Below are 22,712 nucleotides of genomic sequence, written 5' to 3' on the forward strand. Positions count from 1 at the left end.
CCCCCCCCCCCCCCCCTATTCTCCTCCTTGTAACGAGCTTCACGGTGTGTTGATTGTTTTGCAAGATCATTAGCAGTTGTTCATCGTGCTCAGGAGAAGATTAAACTTTATTTTGACGAGACACTAACCAGAAGCTAATCCTTAGATTAACTTGGTGTTTCTTCACCTGTTTAGTAAACAAGTCAATCTAACATGGCCCTTTTATTAAAAGGGTTTGGATACAACAACCCAAAACTTGATTATATTCGTGTCATGTAAAAAATGTTAACCATTTGAACCATTTACAATGTTTGCAAGCATGGACCAAACTGACAACCAAGCTCAACCCGACAGACCGTTGTAGCAACCATCTGGTTTCACAGCTCAAACTAAAACAGTTAAAACCATTACTCAACAATTCAACATAATCACAATCAACTTTTCAGCACTAGCAAAAAAAAAAAAAAAAACATGTACAATCCTGGATAAATAAACCTATATTACATACTGTACAAGCATCTTTGCAAAAGCCACAATCGACTTTTTGACAATCGTACTCGTATTTCTGTTGCAAACGATCAATTGCTCTTGTTAAAATGCAATAACGACACTACAGTTCTCAAGAATGAGCGTTTTTTTTTTTCAAATAAATTTATGGTTAATTAATCTTATGATAATTCGTCTAAAATCCTTCATTCTTGCAAACTACAATGTTTTTACGGCATTTATACAAGTAAAAAAGTTAGGGACCAATAAAACTTTTGGCTCTCCTAGTGAACCTTTTCACAGACTTAATATTCGAAAAGGTTAAAGGGAGATCTTCCTCAGCTAACTCTTCAGTATCATACCACCCGTTCCAGTCACTATTTCCGTCATTTGATTCATTTTCCATGAATTCATCTGGTGCTTCGGGTTCCTCTGGTATGTCGCGATATAAATGTTTTAACACGAATAATGCAGTATCGAGGTCCTTCCAATAATTTCTGTCAAAATCAAAAGAACATCTACAAGTTATGAAAGATAGATATATATATATGCTACGGAAATACGAAAAAATAATTAAAAAATAGAATAAAATGCCATTTCCGTCCCTGAGATTTGGCCAGTTTTGCGACTTTCGTCCAAAGGTTTCTTTTTTTTTTTTTGCGTCTAGATCCAAAAGGTTTGAAAGCTTGCCATTTTCATCCGGCCTGTTAACTCCATCCATTTTCTCCGTTAAGTCAAGGGTATTTCTGTATTTTCTGTTAACTTAAAGGGCAATTCGGTCTTTTTCACTTTATGTAAAAAGATTGAACCCATGAAAAAGACTGAATTTCCCTTTAAGTAAAAAAAAAGACAGAGATACCCCTGACTTAATGAAGAAAAATAGATGGAGTTAACGAGCCGGATGTGAATGGCAAGATTTCAAACCTTTTGGATCCAGATGCGGAAAAACAAACCTTTTGGATTTCAAACCGTTAAGTCAAGGGTATTTCCGTATTTTTTGTTAACTTAAAGGGCAATTCGGTCTTTTTCACTTTATGTAAAAAGATTGAACCCATGAAAAAGACTGAATTTCCCTTTAAGTAAAAAAAAAGACAGAGATACCCCTGACTTAATGAAGAAAAATAGATGGAGTTAACGAGCCGGATGTGAATGGCAAGATTTCAAACCTTTTGGATCCAGATGCGGAAAAACAAACCTTTTGGATTTCAAACCGTTAAGTCAAGGGTATTTCCGTATTTTTTGTTAACTTAAAGGGCAATTCGGTCTTTTTCACTTTATGTAAAAAGATTGAACCCATGAAAAAGACTGAATTTCCCTTTAAGTAAAAAAAAAGACAGAGATACCCCTGACTTAATGAAGAAAAATAGATGGAGTTAACGAGCCGGATGTGAATGGCAAGATTTCAAACCTTTTGGATCCAGATGCGGAAAAACAAACCTTTTGGATTTCAAACCGTTAAGTCAAGGGTATTTCCGTATTTTTTGTTAACTTAAAGGGCAATTCGGTCTTTTTCACTTTATGTAAAAAGATTGAACCCATGAAAAAGACTGAATTTCCCTTTAAGTAAAAAAAAAGACAGAGATACCCCTGACTTAATGAAGAAAAATAGATGGAGTTAACGAGCCGGATGTGAATGGCAAGATTTCAAACCTTTTGGATCCAGATGCGGAAAAACAAACCTTGACGAAAACCCCGTGGACAAAATGACATTTTCCTCTAAAAATTAATTTCTTGATCATTTCAAAATTGATAAATACTTACGTATGTGCTCCCACGGCGGAAATGTATTGATGTTGAAATGTTTTATCCTGAATTGAGTAATTTAAAAAGAGAAAGTCAAGTAACTTAAAGCTTTTATTAATTTGAATCATCAAAAGCAACACTTATAGAAAGCATGAGACAGATTATATACACGCACGAGCCATGTTTGAAATTTAATCGAAAACCAATTTAAGACGAATTTCTTGAATTGAGGCTTGATCCAGAAAATTAGTTAAGAATCTCTATCAAAAGACTAATAAAAAAAGAGTGAATTTTAAGAATTGTGTTTTATCTTTATACCCATTTTCAGGCGTTGTCCTTTATATTCAAAATTGACGAGTTTTGTCCTTTATGTTTTCATATCATACACGTTTTGTCCTTTAGGCCTAACCCAGTTAGTTTTTTCAGTTAAATTCGGTCATATGCTTTGCACATGAGGGCATTTTTGTCAATTCAATGGTAAGTTCAACGGCAGATTTACAGCGCAGAGCTTCTGCAACCTTTGAACTGACAAAAATGCCCTCATGTGCAAAGCACATGACCAAATTTAACTGAAAAAACTAACTGGGTTAGGCCTAAAAGACAAAACGTGTATGATATGAAAACATAAAGGACAAAACTCGTCAATTTTGAACATAAAGGACAGCGCTTAAAGGACAATCCTTGAAATTCACTCTAAAAAAAATTAAGAATTCATACTTGAAGAACATGATCGATTCGCCCATCTTCACTCCCTGTTAACGTCTCCAGCATTATTGAACCATATGATCTTTCCACTACTTCTGGTTCTTCTGGTGTCGTCTCTTCTGAGCATAAACAAAATGCATATTTATTTATATATTAATAAATAATATGTTCAACACAATAAATATGTACACTTAAGGTACCTCCAACAACATCACCATCCAATAGGGCCAGCATTTTTCCCTACAAAAGGTAAGAAGTTCAATAATGGTTCATAATTCACTTGACCATAAAGTAACAAGTATCCAAATTAGTTATCATACAAAATTAGTGTAACATTAGGGAAAAGTGAAAGTGCACTAATTTTAACGTTATTTTACTAATTTCGTGAAAATAACGTTAAAAGCTGAGGACGGTTAATCATGCATCATGTGGTGGCGTTGATAGCCGAAAGACAAAAGGGTACATGCACTAATTGGTCTTTGTCCCGATTGCTGAGTGTTATGTGCCTTATGTCCAAGGCTTGATGCAAAACTACTATCGAGCCGGAGGTCTCACTGGAAGCAGCCTCTCTATTCCTACGGGGTAGAGGTAAGGCTGTCTACATCTTACCCTCCTCAGACCCTACCTTTGCTTTGCTATTGGTGGAATTTACTGAGTATGATGATGATGACAAAATTAATGTAACATTAGGGAAGAATAACACATTATATTAGAATGAAACTAAATGTGACACGTGCTTGACTTTTTGTACCATCATGGTATCATGCTTGGGTATTAGTTGAAGACTAACCATCATGCTAGCAAAAAAAATGTATACAAACATTGTATTTTCAAGAGTGAGTTGATATAATAAAGATTAAATTGCAATTTACGTCCTTTAAGTTTTGGCCAAATTGCAGGTGTTGTCCTTTAACTAACGAAATTACACCGGATGTCCTTTATGTTACTCTTTCTCATCAGACGGTGTCCTTATGCCCTAACCCTGTTAATTTTTTTTTTGTTAACTCTTAACATGTGCCACTCACATGAGGGCATAATGGTCATAAATTGCAATTTAGTCTATAATAAGTTGTGCACATATATCTAAAATAAACATTTCAAAAGTAGTGTTCCATTGAGTTTTTTTCAAAAACCATGATTTGTTGTAACAAAAATCCACCAACGATTGTTCATAAAGTCAATAACTCATTATTTGACAAACATAAATTGAATCAAATCCGGTATACATACCTTTACAGAACTCATGCGCTCCATTACCCCGTGGGAACTTGATGCAACGTCTTCTACAAATTCCTGAATCATTAAGCAATATCACATTGAATGTTACTACCTACAGGTGGCAAAATGGTCAGGTTGGGCCCACGATCGTTTTATGAACATTTTTTATAAGTTTATAACTGAATTTGTGTTAATTATATTATATTTATGAACATGATATTACTACAAAAATGATCTAAATATTTTAATAGAAAAAGATTAAGGAGGTTGTATAGTTATATACTTGAAGACTTTGGGCGACTTTCAACATGTTTACCCGACTCATTTGACTTGTTCGCCTTCTATATAATCTTTTATAATTTAGATGTTAGAGATAAAACACAACCAACTCAACTTATTAATAAGTAAATAGAGTAAAGTACACGGATGGTCCCTGTGGTTATCAAAAATTTTGGATTTAGTCCCCAACTTTTTTAAAGTACACGGATGATCCCTGTGGTTTGTACTTTGTAATGCATTTAGTCCCCAACTTTTGCCAAAAGGACATGGATGGTCCCTGTGGTATGCACCTTGTAACGCATTTAGTCACTAAACATTGGGGACTAAATGCATTACAAAGTGCAAACTACAAGGACCATCCGTGTACTTTTGGCAAAAGTTGGGGACTGAATACGTTACAAAGTGCAAACCACTAGGACCATCCATGTACTTTTGAAAAACTAGGGACTAAATCCAAAATTTTGTTTAACCGTAGGGACCATCCGTGTACTTTACTCAAGTAAATAGGTACAAGTTGTACCACTATATAGGCCCCACCTGAAATCCGATATGCAATCGTTTTCCACCTTTATGATACGGGATAATGACCGGGCGCGTGTTGAAATAATCTCTACAAACAAGTGGTTCGACTCTGTCAAAAAGGGGCAACTCTTTTAGTGTGGTTATGACTATAAAAACTATATTATTAAAATAATTATCTAACTTCTATATTAAATACACATAGTAGGTTTTATGCATTGTAGTGCAGCTCGAATAACTGTCAACCCATTTGACCCGTTAGAAACATAAACGAAATCAACCCGTTTATATGTAAATGGGATCGGAGCTACCTATATGCCACAGGGTCGAAAGGATGAAAAATGTTGAACATCTGCCGACAAGATGGCATTTCTTCAATTATATTTTCATTATCCCAATAGTCTTTTCCTTTCCCTGCGGAAATAAAGATCCAAAAATTATGGACTTTTATCTATTGAATCGTATGCGAAATAACAACTGTATATTGGGCAAATAATTGACGGAAGAATCGTTATGCATATTTCAAAAGAAAAAAAACATATTTGAAAAAACAAAATGAAAGATGTAGGTTATTTTGCCACAAACTTATTCTATGTGTAACAAACTGACTAAAGAAACATCATGCATTAAGAAAAATTGGATTTTAATAACAGTAAATTACAAAAATCGTCCTTTATGTATGTGACTTATTGCAAGCTGTGTCCTTTATCTTCAATAATTACAGAAAACGTACTCAATGTTTGCAAACCCTTGCAAGTTATGTCCTTTAGCCCCAACTCAGTTAATTTTTTGTGGTTAAATCTGACCAAATGGACCCCACATGGGGGTATTTTGGTCATTTTACTCTCATGTGAGGTCCATTTGGTTAGTTTAACCACAAAAATACTCTCATGTGGGGTCCATTTAGTCAGATTTAACCACAAAAATTAACTGAGTTAGGTCTAAAGGACATAACTTGCAAGGGTTTGCAAACATCGAATACGTTTTCTGTAATTATTGAAGACAAAGGACACAGTTTGCAATAAGTGACATACAATAAGGACGGTTTTTGTAATTTACTCTTGAGTTAATTACTGTTTTCGTCCCTATGGTTTGTCAAAAATCACTATTTCAGTCCATTAGTTTAAAAATTGCGATTTCAGTTCTTGTGGTTTCACTTTCGTAACCATTTCAGTCCACCTCGTAACCATTTTAGTCCCTGTACTTAACAGAAAAATGGATTGAAATGGTTACAAAAGTGAAACCACAGGGACTGAAATGGTTACGAAAGTGAAACCATAGGGACTGAAATCGCAATTTTTAAACTAATGGACTGAAATAGTGATTTTTGACAAACCACAGGGACGAAAACAGTAATTAACTCTTTACTCTTTTAATAATCCCAACTTTAACTTATTGGCCGGTGACAGTCCCAACTTTTAACCTATTTTCCCTCAGTGATCTCATGTTAACTAAAAGTTAACCCAGATAGTTTTTGCTGACGTAGGCTGCCACATAAGCCGTCCACATCATCAAAACTTTGCCACATAAGTAGTCCACATGAATTATTTGCCACATAAGCACTTCACGTCAGGCTCCTCAGCAAAACTTTGACTTTTTGGCACATAAGCGATCCACATCAGCAAAAACTAACAGGGTTAACTTTTAGTTAGTATGGGATCACCAAGGGAAAATAGGTTAAAAGTTCGGACTGTCACAAAACATTTCTTTAGTTGTTACTGTTGTCGGACAATATGTTAAAATCCGATTTTCCATAAATTAATATAAGGGCTAAATATATAAAAACATATTTCAAATTAAGAGAAAAAAGAGTTTACCGATTCCTATACGGACGTTACGAAGGGAAAGAAACACACCAAGAGGAGACCCCACAGCAAAGAATGTATCAACCTGGCATGAAATTAAAATATAATTATGACCAAATTAAATATATATTAAAAACGTTCAACAAACAAGTTGATAGATATTTACCTTGAATTCCAACTTTGTGTACTTTATAAGGGGCGTGTAACTCTTTAGTGTCTCATTTTGGTGACATGAAGAACCTTTGGAAACACTTTCATTTTCCACTGCAGTAATTATGATTACCAAATTACTATCTTAATATAATAAGGAATATTGGATTTTAATAATCCCAACTATTCGCCGTTGGCCACCAAGAGTCCCAACATCAAAAATAACCACTGGCAGTCTCAACTATTGACATATTGGCCACCAATGGATCCTGACTAACAGAACCCTAACGCCGTTAGTCTCCGGTCGCCGGAAAACCGTATTCATTCAGATAAAGGTTTCTAAAGGTCCGATCTAAGGTTACAAAGAGGTTTGGGACGAAAATGCTGAATTTTCCGGCCAAAAAGTTGAGTTTTCCGGCGAAAAATGAGTTTTCCGGCGTCTTTAATAGTTGGGGCTTTTACTAGAAAAAGGTTCCCAAAGGTCCATAATAAGGTTATAAAGAGGTTCGGGACAAATGTTGAGTTTTCCGGACAAAAAACGTTTTTCCAGCGAGCGACTGGAGACTAACGACGTTAGGGTTCTATTAGTCAGGGTCTATTGGAGGCCAATAGGTTAAAAGTTAGGACTGTCAGTGGTTATTTTTAAAGTTGGGACTGTTGGCGGCCAACGGCGAATAGTTAGGATTATTAAAATCCAATATTCCATATAATAATAAACTAGGTCTTCTAAATAACCGATACCGATCATTCTAAACAAATTATCATTATTCATCAGAGTCTAAATGTACCTTGACCACCTTCAGCCTTCTTTGATTCTAGCTCTTTAATTCTGGCATTCAAACGGTCAATCTGCATTTTTTACAAATGGAAGATTAATGAGTAAAGTACACGGATGGTCCCTGTGGTTGACCAAAATTTTGGATTTGGTCCCAAGCTTTCCAAAAGTAAACACATGGTTCCTATGGTTTGCCTTTTGTAACAAATTCAGTCCCCAACTTTTGCCAAAAGTACATGGATGGTCCTCGTGGTTTGTACTTTGTAACGCATTTAGTCCCTAACTTGGAGCTGCTAAAAACTTTAGATTTGTTAGATGGGGATTAAATGCGTAACAAAGTGCAAACCACAGGGACCATGCGTGTACTTTACTCAATATTAATATTTGGTTACCTCATCCCTCAGTGAGTTAACTGTGGTATTTTCATCATGCCGATATACATCCTCATCGGTTTGATCCAAGCCACAAGCTAAAACTTCACCATCGATTTTTTTGCAATCATCCGGGCCATCTTCCTCCCCAGACACCGTTTCACTTTGACCACGGTCAACTCCAAGACCAACTTGATCCAACGTGACAATATCATTGAAATTCTTGCCCCGTGAATCATGACCAGATGATTTCATGTCATTCGGTGTACAACTTTCGTACTTAATCTTATCCTTGTAAATCCATTCCATTGGAAACGGTGAAGTCAAAGTTTCTTGATGACAAAGAATGTCGTAAGAAAGAACACTTCCTAAAGAATGACCGTATAAAGAAACCTGCGCAATTTCGTCAACTTTAAATTATAAAAAAATTAAGAGTAAACTGCCATTTTGGTCCCTGTGATTTGGTCACTTTTGCCACTTTAATCCAAAACTCAAACTTTTTGCATCTGGGTCCCTGTGGTTTCAGTTTTATTGCCATTTTGGTCCAAAAATGAAATCAGGTCATATTTGCCTTATAAAATCTATTTGCCTTATAAAATCCTGCTATTTTGTCATTTTCCGCAGGGGCAAAATGATCATTTCTCTTTTATAAATAAATACCATATTTTTATAAGACAAATATGACCTGATTTACCCCTGAGGAAAATGACAAAATTGCAGGATTTTATAAGACAAATATGATCTGATTTCATTTTTGGACCAAAATGGCAATAAAACTGAAACCACAGGGACCCAAATGCAAAATGTTTGAGTTTTGGACTAAAGTGGCAAAAGTGACCAAACCACAGGGACCAAAATGGCAGTTTACAAAAATTAATGAAGTATAATTAAGTGCATGATCTATACGGCTATACCAACCACTCACCTTCCCATCGTAACCAGGATTCCTCTTAAGAAACTTTAAATATAACTTATTTAATTGATTCGAAACCTGCCCAAAACTCCATTGTATCACTAAGTAAAATATCACATTATATAACTTATAGAATAACGTATGTTATTGATTAAAACATACCGAATCAATAATATCTTGGCAGTAGATGGGGCTCATGTAGTATAAAACATCATGAACCGTCGCACTTAAAGTTACACGTAATCCACGTACACCAGGTAATGTACATTTTTCTACAGCAGATTCACCACTAAGCTTTAAACTTTTCCTCCACTAGTAACACAAATCCCGTCACATCAAAGATAACAATTTCACAAAAATTCATGTTTTGGTAAATACAATTACAAACCTGACATGGAATGAAAAGAATCCGCTGAGTTCTACGTTGGTACGATGTCAAATGTTGTTCAGCAAGGCTGGCGGTAATATGGCGGAAAATGCCGACATCATCGACTAGATTCGCTTTTTCTAACCTTTGACCGATACCATGAACCATGAACACTAGATGCCGAACTGGAACCTTAAATAAATTAAAAATCAAAAGAAAAAAAGATATAATGATGTTTTAACAGAAAGAATCTCTGTTATCTTGGTTTTAAAAAGCGCCCCCTAGGCGCAAGGCCCAGGGCCTGGGGCTTTTTTGCTTCTCGCCTTGTGTAATTACAGGAAGCGACCAAAAAGCGCATTTTTTGATGTTTTTTTGTGGGCTTTTTGGCCTGAGGCGTGCGCCTCATGTACCGTAGGCATTTTACTGCATAAAAATGTTGTACCTTGGGTTTTTTGACTTGTACATGTAATTAAAATGGTATAAAATACTTGCTTATAGCTATATTTTGGTTAAAGGAAGCTAAAAACCTATGGGATATGTATGGGATATATAAAAAAATTATATAAACATCTTGCGCCTTGGGGAAGAAAAGCCCACCGCTTTTGCGCTTTGCGCTTCACGCCTCAATTTTAGACCTCGTCGCTTTTGTGCGCCTCTCGCTTTTTAAAACCAAGTCTATTATAAGTGAGATTGTATGAAAAAGTTTCAGAGTTTTACCTGGGAACAGTAATCATCCATTTCTTCCTCCTTTTGTTGTCGTAACTCATCCTACAAATTAGAATCTATTAGTTAAGATACACACATATATTAAATATAATTTTAAATTTTCAAAATATCAAAGCTACACTCTCAGAACAATAAAAATATCGTATATACCAAGTTTATGATTAATAAATTAATAAAAAGTCAATCATTCAAAACAATCTGTTTCACTAGATAAACGAATAGGATAACAATGTTAATATGTTATTACAGTCAATCATCACAGCACATAATTTTCTTAACGTTTCTTTAGTGAAAAGGCAGTAAGTGGTTTTATCTTATTTACTATGGAATAAGTAAATAGGAATTTTTTAGTGTTTTGAAATGTTCGTAATGTATTGTTTGCGCTGTGGTTGAGTGTTAGATAAATCCCTGAGGTTTGGCCACTTTAATCCAAAGGTTTGTTTTTTCGCATCTGGGTCCTCGGGATTTCAAAAACTTACCATTTCCGTCCCTAAGGTTTCGCAATTTATTGCGACTTTCGTCCCTCGAGGTTTGGCCCTCAAGGACGAAAATGACAAGATTTTGAAACCACGAGGACACAGATACGGAAAAGCAAACCTTTGGATGAAAGTCGCAAATGTGGCCAAACCTCAAGGACGAAAATGACAATTTACTCAAAATGTTATACTATAAGAAATAGATCTAGACCTGGGTCGGCTTTGGTGACTTCGATGGAGCATAACCACGTCTTAATTTAACGCCTTTCCCACCGAACTTAACAATGCTCGAGATTCCGGAGGCATCAACATTTAACCAAGCCTCCCATGTATCATCCTCTCCGGTGAAAAGACCATGAAGCCCCTGTAGGCAACAAGCAAGATGCAAATACGAAAGATAGACACTAGCTATGATAACTAAATTAAATTTGCATTAAACAACATACAGGACTAGACCCTTGCATATCAACTCGAGCTGCAAATAGTCCAGATGGTTGAAATGTTCTTCGATGCCAAACCTACAAAAAAAGTACGATCATTTCATTTATTTCGGATATTTATAGACCCATTAGGGTTTCTTGTTCATCAAGCTTAAAACCCTATATTATTCTCTATGTGTATCATGTCATATGCAATTGTAAAACTTGTCTGGGCTTAATGATATAACTTAGTTGCAGCCTGTGGACGTAGGTCCCCCCACTGGGACTGAATCATGTAAGATCTCGTGTCGTGTTTATTTTCTGTCTGCGTATTATATCGTTTGTGCGTGTGTGTTGGTTCCGCTACGCCGCTTGAGACCTAACAGGATCATGGGTCACAATGGTAACTTTTTACAGGCCGGGTTGACTTGAAACACATCTTGTCGGAATTTTTTACAAGGTTTTGTGCATTTAACGATGACTTTCAAGTTTTAACCCATTTCCTTTGAAGCTAGGCTTGGTTTTAAAAAGCGAGAGGCGCACAAAAGCGACGAGGTCTAAAATTGAGGCGCGAAGCGCAAAAGCGGTGGGCTTTTCGTACCTTAGGCGCAAGATGTTTATATAATTTTATATATCCCATAGGTTTTTAGCTTCCTTTAACCAAAATATAGCTATAAATAAGGCTTTTATACCATTTTACTTACATGTACAAGTCAAAAAACCCAAGGTACAACATTTTTTTGCAGTTAAACGCCTCAGATACATGAGGCGCGCGCCTCAGGCCAAAAAGCCCCCAAAAAAACCCTAAAATTTGCGCTTTTTGGGCGCTTCTTGTAATTACACAAGGCGCTGAGCGAAAAAGCCCCAGAGGCTGCGCCTTAGTGCGCCTCGCGCCTAGGTGCGCCTCAGGCGCACTTTTTAAAACCCAGAAGCTAGGTTCTTTATTTTACCGGTGTAGGATAAAACAAAAGTTGAACTTATAAATGGGTTATGAGTAACTTACTTTACTATGATAAGCAAACTCCAGTTGTTCGGAAATATCTTCACGAAGTGGCAGCCAATCAAGACCCCCTTTACGAGCAAACCAATGGCCTCTTAAAACACGACGATTATCTCCATCCCAATAAACAGGAAAACAATGTCTTCTTACTAAATCTACCTACAATTGAAAGAATAAAATGATTCCAAGATATCTACATAAGAACTAGACGAAGCAATTTCAATTTGTTATTTAGACCTGTTACCGAACCCGCGTATTACCTCATACAAGCCTCCTTTCACAGGGACACCGACTCTTTCTTCCTCATTAAAATACGGTTCTGCTGCTTTCGAGTCCTCTAACGGAAACGGTTTTAGCAGCGGATCTGATTTGGAAACTGAAGCCGGTGACCCTTTTGGACCGTCACTACATTCAGCATATTCTTTCCACCATATAGATAGCAATTTCTCTTCTTGCTGTTATATGTACAAATATATATATAATGATTCATTTGTATACTACGGTACAAAAGTTTATATAAAGGGAAGTGTTTATATAATAATGATGAACATTAATAACTGCAAACACTTATAGTATGACCTGCAAGAATGATGCTTCTATTGCAAGAGAATCTCTCATACCAAATCGAAAATATTCACTTTTCTCTACTGTTTCTGCACGCGGGACCGCAGCAGCTACCTCTGCACATAAGCAGTGGAATCAAGATGACACATTATTGTATAAATTGTTTGGCTAATATCCTTAAGGAAAGTAATTAGTTATTCATAACGCCAAACATGGAAATCTGTAATTTCGAGGCATTTTGAAATTTGAAATAAAAACAAATTGTATACAAACTATATCACCAGTACATGGAATTTTGACGTGGAATAATAACGTGAAAAAAATTTAATCTTGAAGTTGACGCCTAGCTAATTTATTAAAGATGTGCGAACTCGTTATATATGTGTGTGCATGCATATATATATAGAGAGAGAGAAAGAGATAGACACAAGATCCTTTGTTCATATTAATATCACTTTTTTGTATTTATCTTGCTATTTTGCTAGAAATATAATCTTCTTCGTAACAGTCTCAATAGTTGAATAAATATAAGTTGACCTACTAAAAGTGATGTTACCTAAGTTATAGGAAAACAATATGATCCTAACTATGTTCGGGAAAAACGATATGATCTTCAAGAAAAGGTGCTATAACATGTTTTTCAATATTATTCATAGCTTTGCCAAACGTCCACTCTTACGTGGAAAACTACTAAATGCCAACAACATAAGACCCATAAATCATATCAACAATCACCATGTCATACACCACATATCCTATCAGTTAAATGGAAATGTCTGATTTTCGACCCCTCAGGGGCGAGGCTTTGTTTTTAGTAGATTAGGGTTTTCTATTCAGAAGGGGATGGCGGCGCAGTTTGTTGCCCCTCTACCTGCTATCCTTATGTAATTCGTCCTGTTCATTGAAATGAAACATATCCTGTCTTTATCCTTGTTGTTCATACACCCTACTTTTGCGTAAGACTAACATCTTCAATGGTTCTCCGTCTTTCAGGAATCATTAGATCCCAAATAAGTTATAAGAGATCGTTCATCGCCAAAAAAATAATTTCTCTAGAGTTTCATAATTTTATATCTAACATCTTTATAAACTAGAACTTCTTAAAAACACAAAACAACACAAAAACGGTGTAAAGATAACTTCCTAAGACATCAAGACCAAATACCATGTTTGCTACTCCACAAAATAATAAGGGTGTTAGGAGTGGTTAAACACTTGAGAGTGGCAAACTAAAAAATCAACCAATGAGAGTGTGTCACGTCAATCAGTGAAAAGTGTTTAAACTTTAGTGAAAAGTGTTGGCAATGGTTTAGACACTTGGTGAAGTGGTAAACTTAAAAAAAAAAGGAAAAAGGTGTGATTGGTTGAGAGATGGAATGGACCCCACCCACACACCCTCTGTCTCTCTCCTTCCTCCCCTCACCGCGTCGGCTTCCCCTCCCCGATCCAAGCGTTTGTCGGCAACGACAAAGTGTAGGCAGCGGTGTTTGCCGATCGGCAAAACCGTTTGCCGACCACTTTGCCGCTCCATTCCTAACACCCTAACCAAACTAGAACCTTAAAAACTCAAAAACTTCAGGCCAAAATGCAATGTATAGCATAACAACTACTTCAACTACAAAAGTATTTACCATTTGGATCAAATTATCAAAACATATAAAATGTGGCACATTGTTACAACTATTCTACCAACAAACTCACCATTTTTCTCCATCGGAACCTTACGGAAATACCACCTAACATCACCCCCATCAGATGGGCTTTTGGTGTGTGCAAGATACTTCTTTCTCCCCTCACACTGATGTATTTCATCAGCCAATCTCATTATATTCGACGCGGTATTCTTCAACAAATCAGCACTACTTTTCTCCTCTTTATCCCCATCAGTTTCCCCCATTGGAGATGACCCAATACAGATTCAGGTTTCGTTCAGGCAATTCATCAAACAGGTGGCGTGCATTACCAAGAAACACCCATTTTGTTGTAAATTCGAATCATTTAATCAAGAATCGTGGGTGTGAGACTAGGTATGATTGAAGACACGTTCCTTGTTGATGAAGTAAGTTACGAATATGGGTAGCCTGATGATGCCATTTCAATCAAGAACATGAAGAGATATGCGTTAATATATTGATAAATTGGAGGCAAATCATTCGAATCGACATTGATGTTCAATGGAAGAATCTTGCATGGTATGCGTACGAAGGATGCAGGCAGTTTGAATTGATTTGGGGGGTTTGCGATTGTTTGTTGTTGGGATGGCACGGGTTTTATCGGATAACTACGGCTATCGGGTATATTGCGGGTTTCGGGTAAACCAGTTAATTAAAAGAATTACCCGTTGGGTATCAAAATCCGTCAGATATCTATTGGGTAACTAGTAATAAATTATATTTAGCATTTTCACGAAAAAAATATAGAGTAAATTGCCATTTTAGTCCCTGAATTTTGTCCAAATTTGTCATTTTAGTCCAAATAGTTTTTTTTTTCCTCTGAGTCCCTGACTTTTCCCTTTTATTGCCATTTTAATCACATACACTAACTCCATCTAAAAACTCTATCTTTAACCAGAGGTATTTTGGGGATTTTCATTTTAAATGTTTTCAATTGCCATTTTGATCCAATTCCAAAAAATCAAAAAAATTCCAAAAAATCAAACAAATTCCAAAAAATTCTAAAAAATAATAAAAATTCTAAAAAAATACAAAAAATCCGTTTCAGCGCGAACCGGGTCGAACCCGAACCATTTCGAGCTGAACCGTTTCGACGCGAACCGTTTCGACCCATACTGTTTCGACCCGAACCATTTCGAGCCGAGCCGTTTCGACGCGAACCGTTTCGACCCGTACCGTTTCGAGCTGAACCGTTTCGAGCCGAACCGTTTCGAACCGAACCGTTTCTAGCCGAACCGTTTCGAACCGAACCGTTTCGAGCTGAACCGTTTCGACGCGAACCGTTTCGACCCGTACCGTTTCGAACCGAACCGTTTCGAGCTGAACCGTTTCGACCCGTACCGTTTCGAGGCACGATTCGCATCGAAACGATTGGGGTCGAAACGGTACGGGTCGAAACGGTTCGCGTCGCTTGAAACGGTTCGGCTCGAAACGGTTCGGCTCGAAACGGTTCAGCTAGAAACGGTTCGCGTCGAAACGGTTCAGCTCAAAACGGTACGGGTCGAAACGGTTCGCGTCGAAAAGGTTCGGCTCGAAACGGTTCGGGCCGAAACGGTACGGGTCGAAACGGTTCGGCTCGAAACGGTTCGGGTTCGAAACGGTTCGCGCCGAAACGGATTTTTTGGATTTTTCTAGCATTTTTATGATTTTTTAGAATTGTTTGGAATTTTTTTGATTTTTTGGAATTGGATCAAAATGGCAATTGAAAACATTTAAAATGAAAATCTTCAAAATACCCTTGGTTAAAGATGGAGTTTTTGGATGGAGTTAGTGTATGTGATCAAAATGGCAACAAAAGGGAAAAGTCAGGGACCCGGAGGCAAAAAAAACTATTTGGACTAAAATGGCAAATTTGGACAAAACTCGGGGACTAAAATGGCAATTTACTCAAAAATATATAAATAACTACAACGTATACAAATACATAGATGATAAGAATCGTGTATGGTAAGCTAATTTTTGGTAATTGTTAGCATGAGAAACGTCAAGAAACTCAAAAGCCATAAGATATATAATCGGATTGGACGGTTGGGAATTTGGCCTTTTAGGTAATGGATATATCACCAAATCTCAAACCCATCCTAAACCCACTAAAAAGCTAAAAGCTAATCCAAACTACTTGTTTACCTGACCCAAACTTGCCCCAAATGTATCAGGGTTCTGGTTTATCCATCAGATCAGGTTCGATTTTCATCCCTAGTTTGTTGATTATATGGTTTAACTTCAATTATCTAAATCCATACTATAAGACGTATACAAGGAAAATAAAAAAAGTAACTTTACTTGATTTTAAAAGTTCTTTGTAATAAAACTTTTAAAATTTATTGATAGAACCTTACTTACCTATACTACTAAGGTATTTAAGTACAAAATACTTGTTTTTTATTAGCCCACGATAGCTACATCATCCAACACTAATAATCACCGGTCACAAATACTGCATCAACATACTCCCCCTTGACTGATCATATCAGGTCTTCACTCTTCTTTGGCAAGACTTGATCTTCTGGATCTGCATTGTGATCTTCGACCCTTCTAATTAAAGACTTGTTGTCGATCAATTTTGTATGGTCGTTTTGTGAAATCCGACGAATCCAATATCAAACACCATAGTTATCTCCTTAACTGTAACCACCTCCAAATTAAGCTAACACGAACCAACCACTTAAGGTATTAACGCTCGATTCTCTGATCTTCAGACCACTACAACAAAAATGGCTTTTTAGGACCTTTTCTGCAGGACGCTTGTAGAAGAGGGTCCTAAAAAACTATTTAATAGGACTAATGAACTTTTGGGGTCCTTTTATAATATACTCTACTAAACCGGTGTCCTAAAAAACTATTTAATAGGATGGATACTTTTTTGGGGTCCTATTATCATATAATTTAATAGGACACTTAAAATGTAGATCCTAATAGAGTACTTTATAAGACATTTAATTGTTAGTGTCCCATTATGTGGTACTGTATTAGGACACTTGATCATCTGGGGTTCTATTATAACATAACTTTATAGGACACGTTGTAGTTAAGTCATAAATGTTTAGTGTTCTAGGACCCTTTCTAGTCGAAGTCATATTAGAACTTAACTTAATAGGACACTTGACACTTGGGTCTTATAAATTTAAACTTTATAGGACACTTGATCATTGTGGTATTACTATAATATACCGTAATAGGGAACTTGATATTTGGGTCATAAAACATTAGTTTTATAGGACGCTTATGCGCTAGAGTTTTATTATAATATAACTTAAAAAGACACTTGACACTTGGGTCTTATAAATTTAACGTTTATAGGACGCTTAATCATTGTGGTGTTATTATAATACACTGTAATAGGACACGTGATATTTGAGTCATAAAACATCAGTTTTATAGGACGTTTATTCGCTAGAGTTCTATTATAACATAACTTAGTAAGACACTTGATATATGAGTCGTAAAACATAAGTTTTATAGGACGTTTATTCCCTAGAGTTTATAATAACACTAGGTTATTGACTCGTGAGTGGTGGTGGTGAGTGGTGGTGGTGGTGGTGGTGAGTAGTGGTTGTGGCCGGTGAGTGGTTGTTGTGGCCGGTGGTGGTGGTCGGTGGTGGTGGTGGTGAGAGGTTGTGGGGAGTGGTGGTGGTGGTGGCCGGCAGTGGTGGTGGCCGGTGGTGGTGGAGAGTGGTGGCCGGAGGTGGTGGTGGCCGGAGGTGGTGGTGGCCGGCGGTGGTGGTAGCCGGTGAGTGGTGGTGGTGAGTGGTGGTGGTGGCCGGTGAGTGGTGGTGGTGGTGGTGGTGAGTACTGGTGGTGGCCGGTGAGTGGTAGCGGTGGTGAATACTGGTGGTGGCCGATGAGTGGTGGTGGTGAGTGGTGGTGGTGGTGAGTGGTGGTGGTGGTGGTGTGTAGTGGTGGTGGCTGGTGAGTGGTGCTAGTGAGAGGTAGTGATGAGTGGTTGTGACAACCCTTACTCTCGATCCCGATCATCGAGAAAAGGGAGTTTTGTTATCATCATCATCATTATTATTATTATTATTATTATCATTATTATTATTATAATTATTATTATTATTATTAAAAAATAAACTACGGCGAGAGGAACGCATCATTTAAATGATAACCCGAATCGAACACGTTACACACACATGCATATTTGCCTATTTATTTACTTACCGTCATAGTTAAGTGCTATGTCAAACAGACCAGTTCATTAACAACGGGGCTCCTAATATTATACGGAATATACTCATAGGCTAGGCCCAACCCAATTTCCTAAACCTAAAACCCTACTCTTTAGATAAAACCCTTAACCATTTTTTTTAACCCAAAACACCCACTTTTGTTTATAGTCGCACATAGCGAAATCCCTTTCCCCATTTCCCTCCTTTGTCTGATCAGAACACCCGGCGGCCAAAGATGGATTCCGACGCCCCTCTCTTTCAGACCGAAAAGCAATCCTAAACATCCTACTTTCTTCTATGTCTACCTCACCCACACTCACGAAACCCACTGTTTTTGGTATCATCTTCGTACACGCACCCAGAAATTAGAGAAAGAGAGAGACTGAACTAATAGAAAGAGATAGGCTGGAGGAGCGGGAGACGACGACGGTGGCGCCATCGGCGAAGCAGTGGCACAGTAGCTCCGATTGTGGTGATGGCAGCGGTGGTGGCTGACGGCGGCGGTGGCCGCCGGGCCACAGCGGCGAAGATTTGTATCCGCGATCAGTTCCGGTAGATGATGTTAGCAGATGGGACGATGGCTGTGTATAACTCTTCAGTTCACAAGTTGATCGGTTAGATTTCTTGCATTCCTTTGATTGTATTATAATGATAATCACATAGTTAATAACCTGTGCCATTATCAAGTAATGATGTCAGCGAGATAACATAAGTTGCATTTCTTGCATCATGATTATTAATTTCTTGATAATAGGATAATACTGAGTTCTTCGCACAATGTGACATAAGTTCATATGGTAGGATTAAATGTTTAGATTAGGGATTTTTATAAAAGCCATGATTTAAAATAGTTTGGGATGAAATTGATGATGTGATGCTAGAATGGTAGGATTTTATAATTATCAATGGTAATAAAAACATATACATGTTTATATGAAAATTAGAACTTGACATGGTAAAGGTGTTCATGATTTTTTGGGTAACTTGATGTTCACTCTTTTCGGTATAAAAGATAACAGTCATGGTTACAGTTCGGTATCTGTATTTACCGTTAAAGTAACCGGAATAGAATAACTCTTTTCGGTATAAAAGATAACCGTCATGGTTATAGTTCGGTACCGGTATTTACTGTTAAAGTAAGTACGAGGTCGTCATGGTTATAGTTAGTACTACTTTATTCTCAAAGATGGCTAATCATAGATAGATTTGAAATTTACAAATAGCACGATCCCAGCTCAATGCACGGGTGCACTTGCTAGTTCTTTATTAAATGGGCTAAAATGGCTAACTCTAATTTCAACTTTCACATGTTAAATATTTTGCTCTTTGCAACTAATTATGTCTTCGATTTTACATGACAGGGTGGAATGGCTACTACCATGGCTTAAGTTTATTATGTACCCTTGATCTTAGTTCCACTTTTGTTTCAATTGGCAAATGATTATAGAATCTTGCTTCTTCTCATGGTAAATTTCACTTGAAAAAGCTTGTTGCTATTAATTAGTTTCTTTTAATATTTTTAAAACTTTAACTTGTGCATCTGGAATTTAGAAATAATACTTTTTGTCTTCAATGTTCAATCAGGGAGCTGTTGGTTTAGCAAGATGGAAGTCATCTGTTGCAAACCAGTGTAAGGAGGGTGAAGGACCAAATGGTGAACGTGATATGAAACTTTGTATAATGGGAGTTGGTGATAACCATCAAGAATGACACAATTGATGAGGATATTATTTATGAGCACAATGAACTTTCGAGTTTTTATTTAAATATTTGTTAGGTTTTTGTTTTATATGTTAGATATTTAGACCTAATGTGACACTTGTTAGACATTTGGAAGCTAATCGAAGTTATGATATTATGCTTTCTATATTTTATACCTTTATTTTTATTTTTATGTTATATTGTAAATAAATAATGATTTTAATTAATCAAAACTAATATGATAAATGTCTATAGTGGCGTTTAATTTGTACAACTAAAAGCTCAAAACTATATAGTGGCAAACAAAAAAGTGCCACTAAAATCCCAAAAGTTTGTAGCGGCAGATAAAAAAAGTGTCACTAAAAGGCTTTAGCTCACCGCTTCTAGTGGCACTTTTTTGTGTGCCGCCCATTCCAACAATGGTCTTTAGTGGCATTTTTTTTGTTTTTGTGGCACTTTTTGTGTGCCACTAGATGGCATTTTTGGTAGTGATTGTAAAAGTGTCCTAATATGTTCTTTTTAGTACGCTATTAAAGTTGTCTATAGACATATTATGCGACCATAAAATTGGTTTCATGATCTTATTTGGTATATTAGGACCCTTTTCTTGGTACTAAATTAGCTATAATGTTACATTATGAGGGTCCTATCAATTAATTTCTAAGGATGCTTATAAGTGTATCAAAAGATTAAAAGTATGTAAGCACATGTTAGAACATCATAAAAGTGTCCTAATATGTTTTTAGGACACTATTTTGGTTTTTCAAAGACATATTACGCGACCATAAAATTGGTTTCATAATCTTATTTGAGATGTTAGGACGCTTTTTTAGTTCCGGGACTTATTACGACCCCTTTACATGAAACGCTTTTATCGTTGGTCCTATTAAATGAAAGGTCCTATAAAATAGCATTTTAGGACGCTTTTGCGTGTACTAAAAACTCATTTTTCTTGTAGTGGACTTAACCAACATATGATAGAGAGGATGAAATTGCAATGCTCAATATCCAACAAATCTGTTTCCACAAAGACAAGAAATTCAGTTCGATAAGTTAATAACAAATTGAAGTCCGATATTTTGTACAACTAGCAAAACTTGATCTTCTTCTTAAACAGATGTGTCTGATTTCATCTGGTATCTTCATGACTCCACCAATTAACTGATGTCTTTCATATCTGATCTCCCCCTCAAGGTAAGGGCCTCCAGATTAATTCGGGAATAACCAACTTGGAAGAGGACTAAGAATGCTAATCATCTCTACTATAATTATCATATAATAAATGTTCAATCTTCAACTAATTGTCCAACGGCCAATCAGTTTCATCACAAACACACTCAACTGAATCATGAACACACTTGACAAAATCAACCACACCAACTCGATAGTAATCATCATGTAACCAGAGTAACTAGAAAGATTGACCCGCCTAATTTTATCATCACACACAGTGAGAACCCAAATTAGTTCATCTGATGTGAGATTTCTGAATTAAGTGATCAACATAATTAGTCATCACCCATATCCGACACGAGGAATCAAATCCAAAACTATAACATGATTTTGTTTCAGTTACGTTCAACGAGCATTTCAGTTTTGCAAAGAAACAAATAAGTTAAGAAAAATTAATCCCTTTTTCTTTGCAAAAACTCCAAAATTCAACAAATTTCCTCTTTTTTTTTCTTTCAAACTATAAGCTCTACGAAACGACCCACAAATCAACTAATAATTCCGGCCCATGTAGAGTTCTAACATAAGGCCCAAATATAACTTGTAACACCTGACCCAATATTACTAACCACACAAATCCATTACCATCCTAAATCCATAACCCCACTATTCCATAACCATGCTAACTCCATAACCCCACTATTTATGTTGATTCATAACTTTTTCGTACGTTAATGTTCTAAAAAAAAGTTACACCGCAAAAACGAGCATTAATTATGGTATCATTATAGTTTTTTTTATTTTATAAAAATAAACATTTTACGTGATTACTAGCGTCAATCTTCCTCATGCGCATCGCACGAGCAAAAACCCTTTAGTTGTCTTTTTGGTATTGTTTTTCACCACTTTTTCCTCATCAAACACTTACCCAAAGTGGTTCAAGTATAAAAATTGCAGATCCGTCATAACTTGGTGGATCTAGACCCTTTAGAAAACATCTCGTAGTTTAATGCTTATTTCAAGCTTATTTTTAACACCTTTTGTTTTCATATATTAGTTTCCAACTATTTGAAGGCCATTTTCAGAATTAATTATATTAATTATATGTTTATTATCTTAACAACTTATTAGTGATATTATTTCAAGAATCTTTCAAAATTGTTAATCGAAACACAAGATGTGATGCATAGAACATGTTAGTTTTGGTGTGTTGAATGTGTATTCATGTTTTGGGTGAATCATTGAGTAGCATCCTTGCACATACACAAGTATGATGGATGATTCCTCTATCACCACATGAAGATCCTATATACACATCAATGTGTCGTTCAAGAGTGATTTATCTATTATTTCGAAGTATGATCAAGTTCTTTCATGAATTAAAAGCCTAAATTCTTTAAAGGATTGCTAGAACTTGAGTTCTTGAAAGAACAAACTTACTTGAACTTAGAGAGAGTTTGGAAGACTTGAGAGTGTTTAGGGTCTCTAAAGGTGTCACACCCCC

The 22,712-nt window shown here is 36.4% G+C and overlaps 1 protein-coding gene and 1 long non-coding RNA gene across 5 annotated transcripts; one reads left to right on the forward strand and one right to left on the reverse strand.

Moving 5' to 3' along the window:
* Nucleotides 1–447: 447 nt before the first annotated feature.
* Nucleotides 448–14,779, reverse strand: LOC118484758 (phospholipase SGR2-like). Of its 4 annotated transcripts, none has more exons than XM_035980729.1 (21): nt 14,197–14,777; nt 12,511–12,611; nt 12,192–12,386; nt 11,935–12,090; nt 10,959–11,030; nt 10,724–10,876; nt 10,028–10,078; nt 9,332–9,502; nt 9,106–9,255; nt 8,956–9,021; nt 8,052–8,423; nt 7,673–7,733; nt 6,901–7,001; nt 6,747–6,819; nt 5,241–5,343; nt 4,948–5,041; nt 4,144–4,206; nt 3,114–3,153; nt 2,926–3,029; nt 2,227–2,273; nt 448–962 (listed from the first exon to the last, which is right to left on the reverse strand). In XM_035980729.1, exons 1-21 carry the CDS (start codon nt 14,390–14,392, stop codon nt 722–724), a joined length of 2,610 nt encoding a protein of 869 aa, XP_035836622.1. In that variant the 5' UTR covers nt 14,393–14,777; the 3' UTR covers nt 448–721. The 4 variants fall into 4 exon arrangements, with proteins under 4 accessions (XP_035836622.1, XP_035836621.1, XP_035836620.1 ...); XM_035980728.1 differs by having other exon boundaries at nt 2,926–3,032; nt 6,901–6,998; nt 14,197–14,775; XM_035980727.1 differs by having other exon boundaries at nt 2,926–3,032; nt 14,197–14,775.
* Nucleotides 14,780–18,503: 3,724 nt separating this feature from the next.
* LOC110917982 lies at nt 18,504–20,110 on the forward strand. The gene is made up of 3 exons (XR_002580991.1): nt 18,504–18,951; nt 19,699–19,803; nt 19,922–20,110. It is a non-coding gene; the product is annotated as an uncharacterized LOC110917982 (long non-coding RNA).
* The last annotated feature ends 2,602 nt before the right edge of the window (nt 20,111–22,712 follow it).

This window comes from Helianthus annuus, chromosome 12 (assembly GCF_002127325.2).
Source record: "Helianthus annuus cultivar XRQ/B chromosome 12, HanXRQr2.0-SUNRISE, whole genome shotgun sequence".
Lineage (NCBI taxonomy): Eukaryota > Viridiplantae > Streptophyta > Magnoliopsida > Asterales > Asteraceae > Helianthus > Helianthus annuus.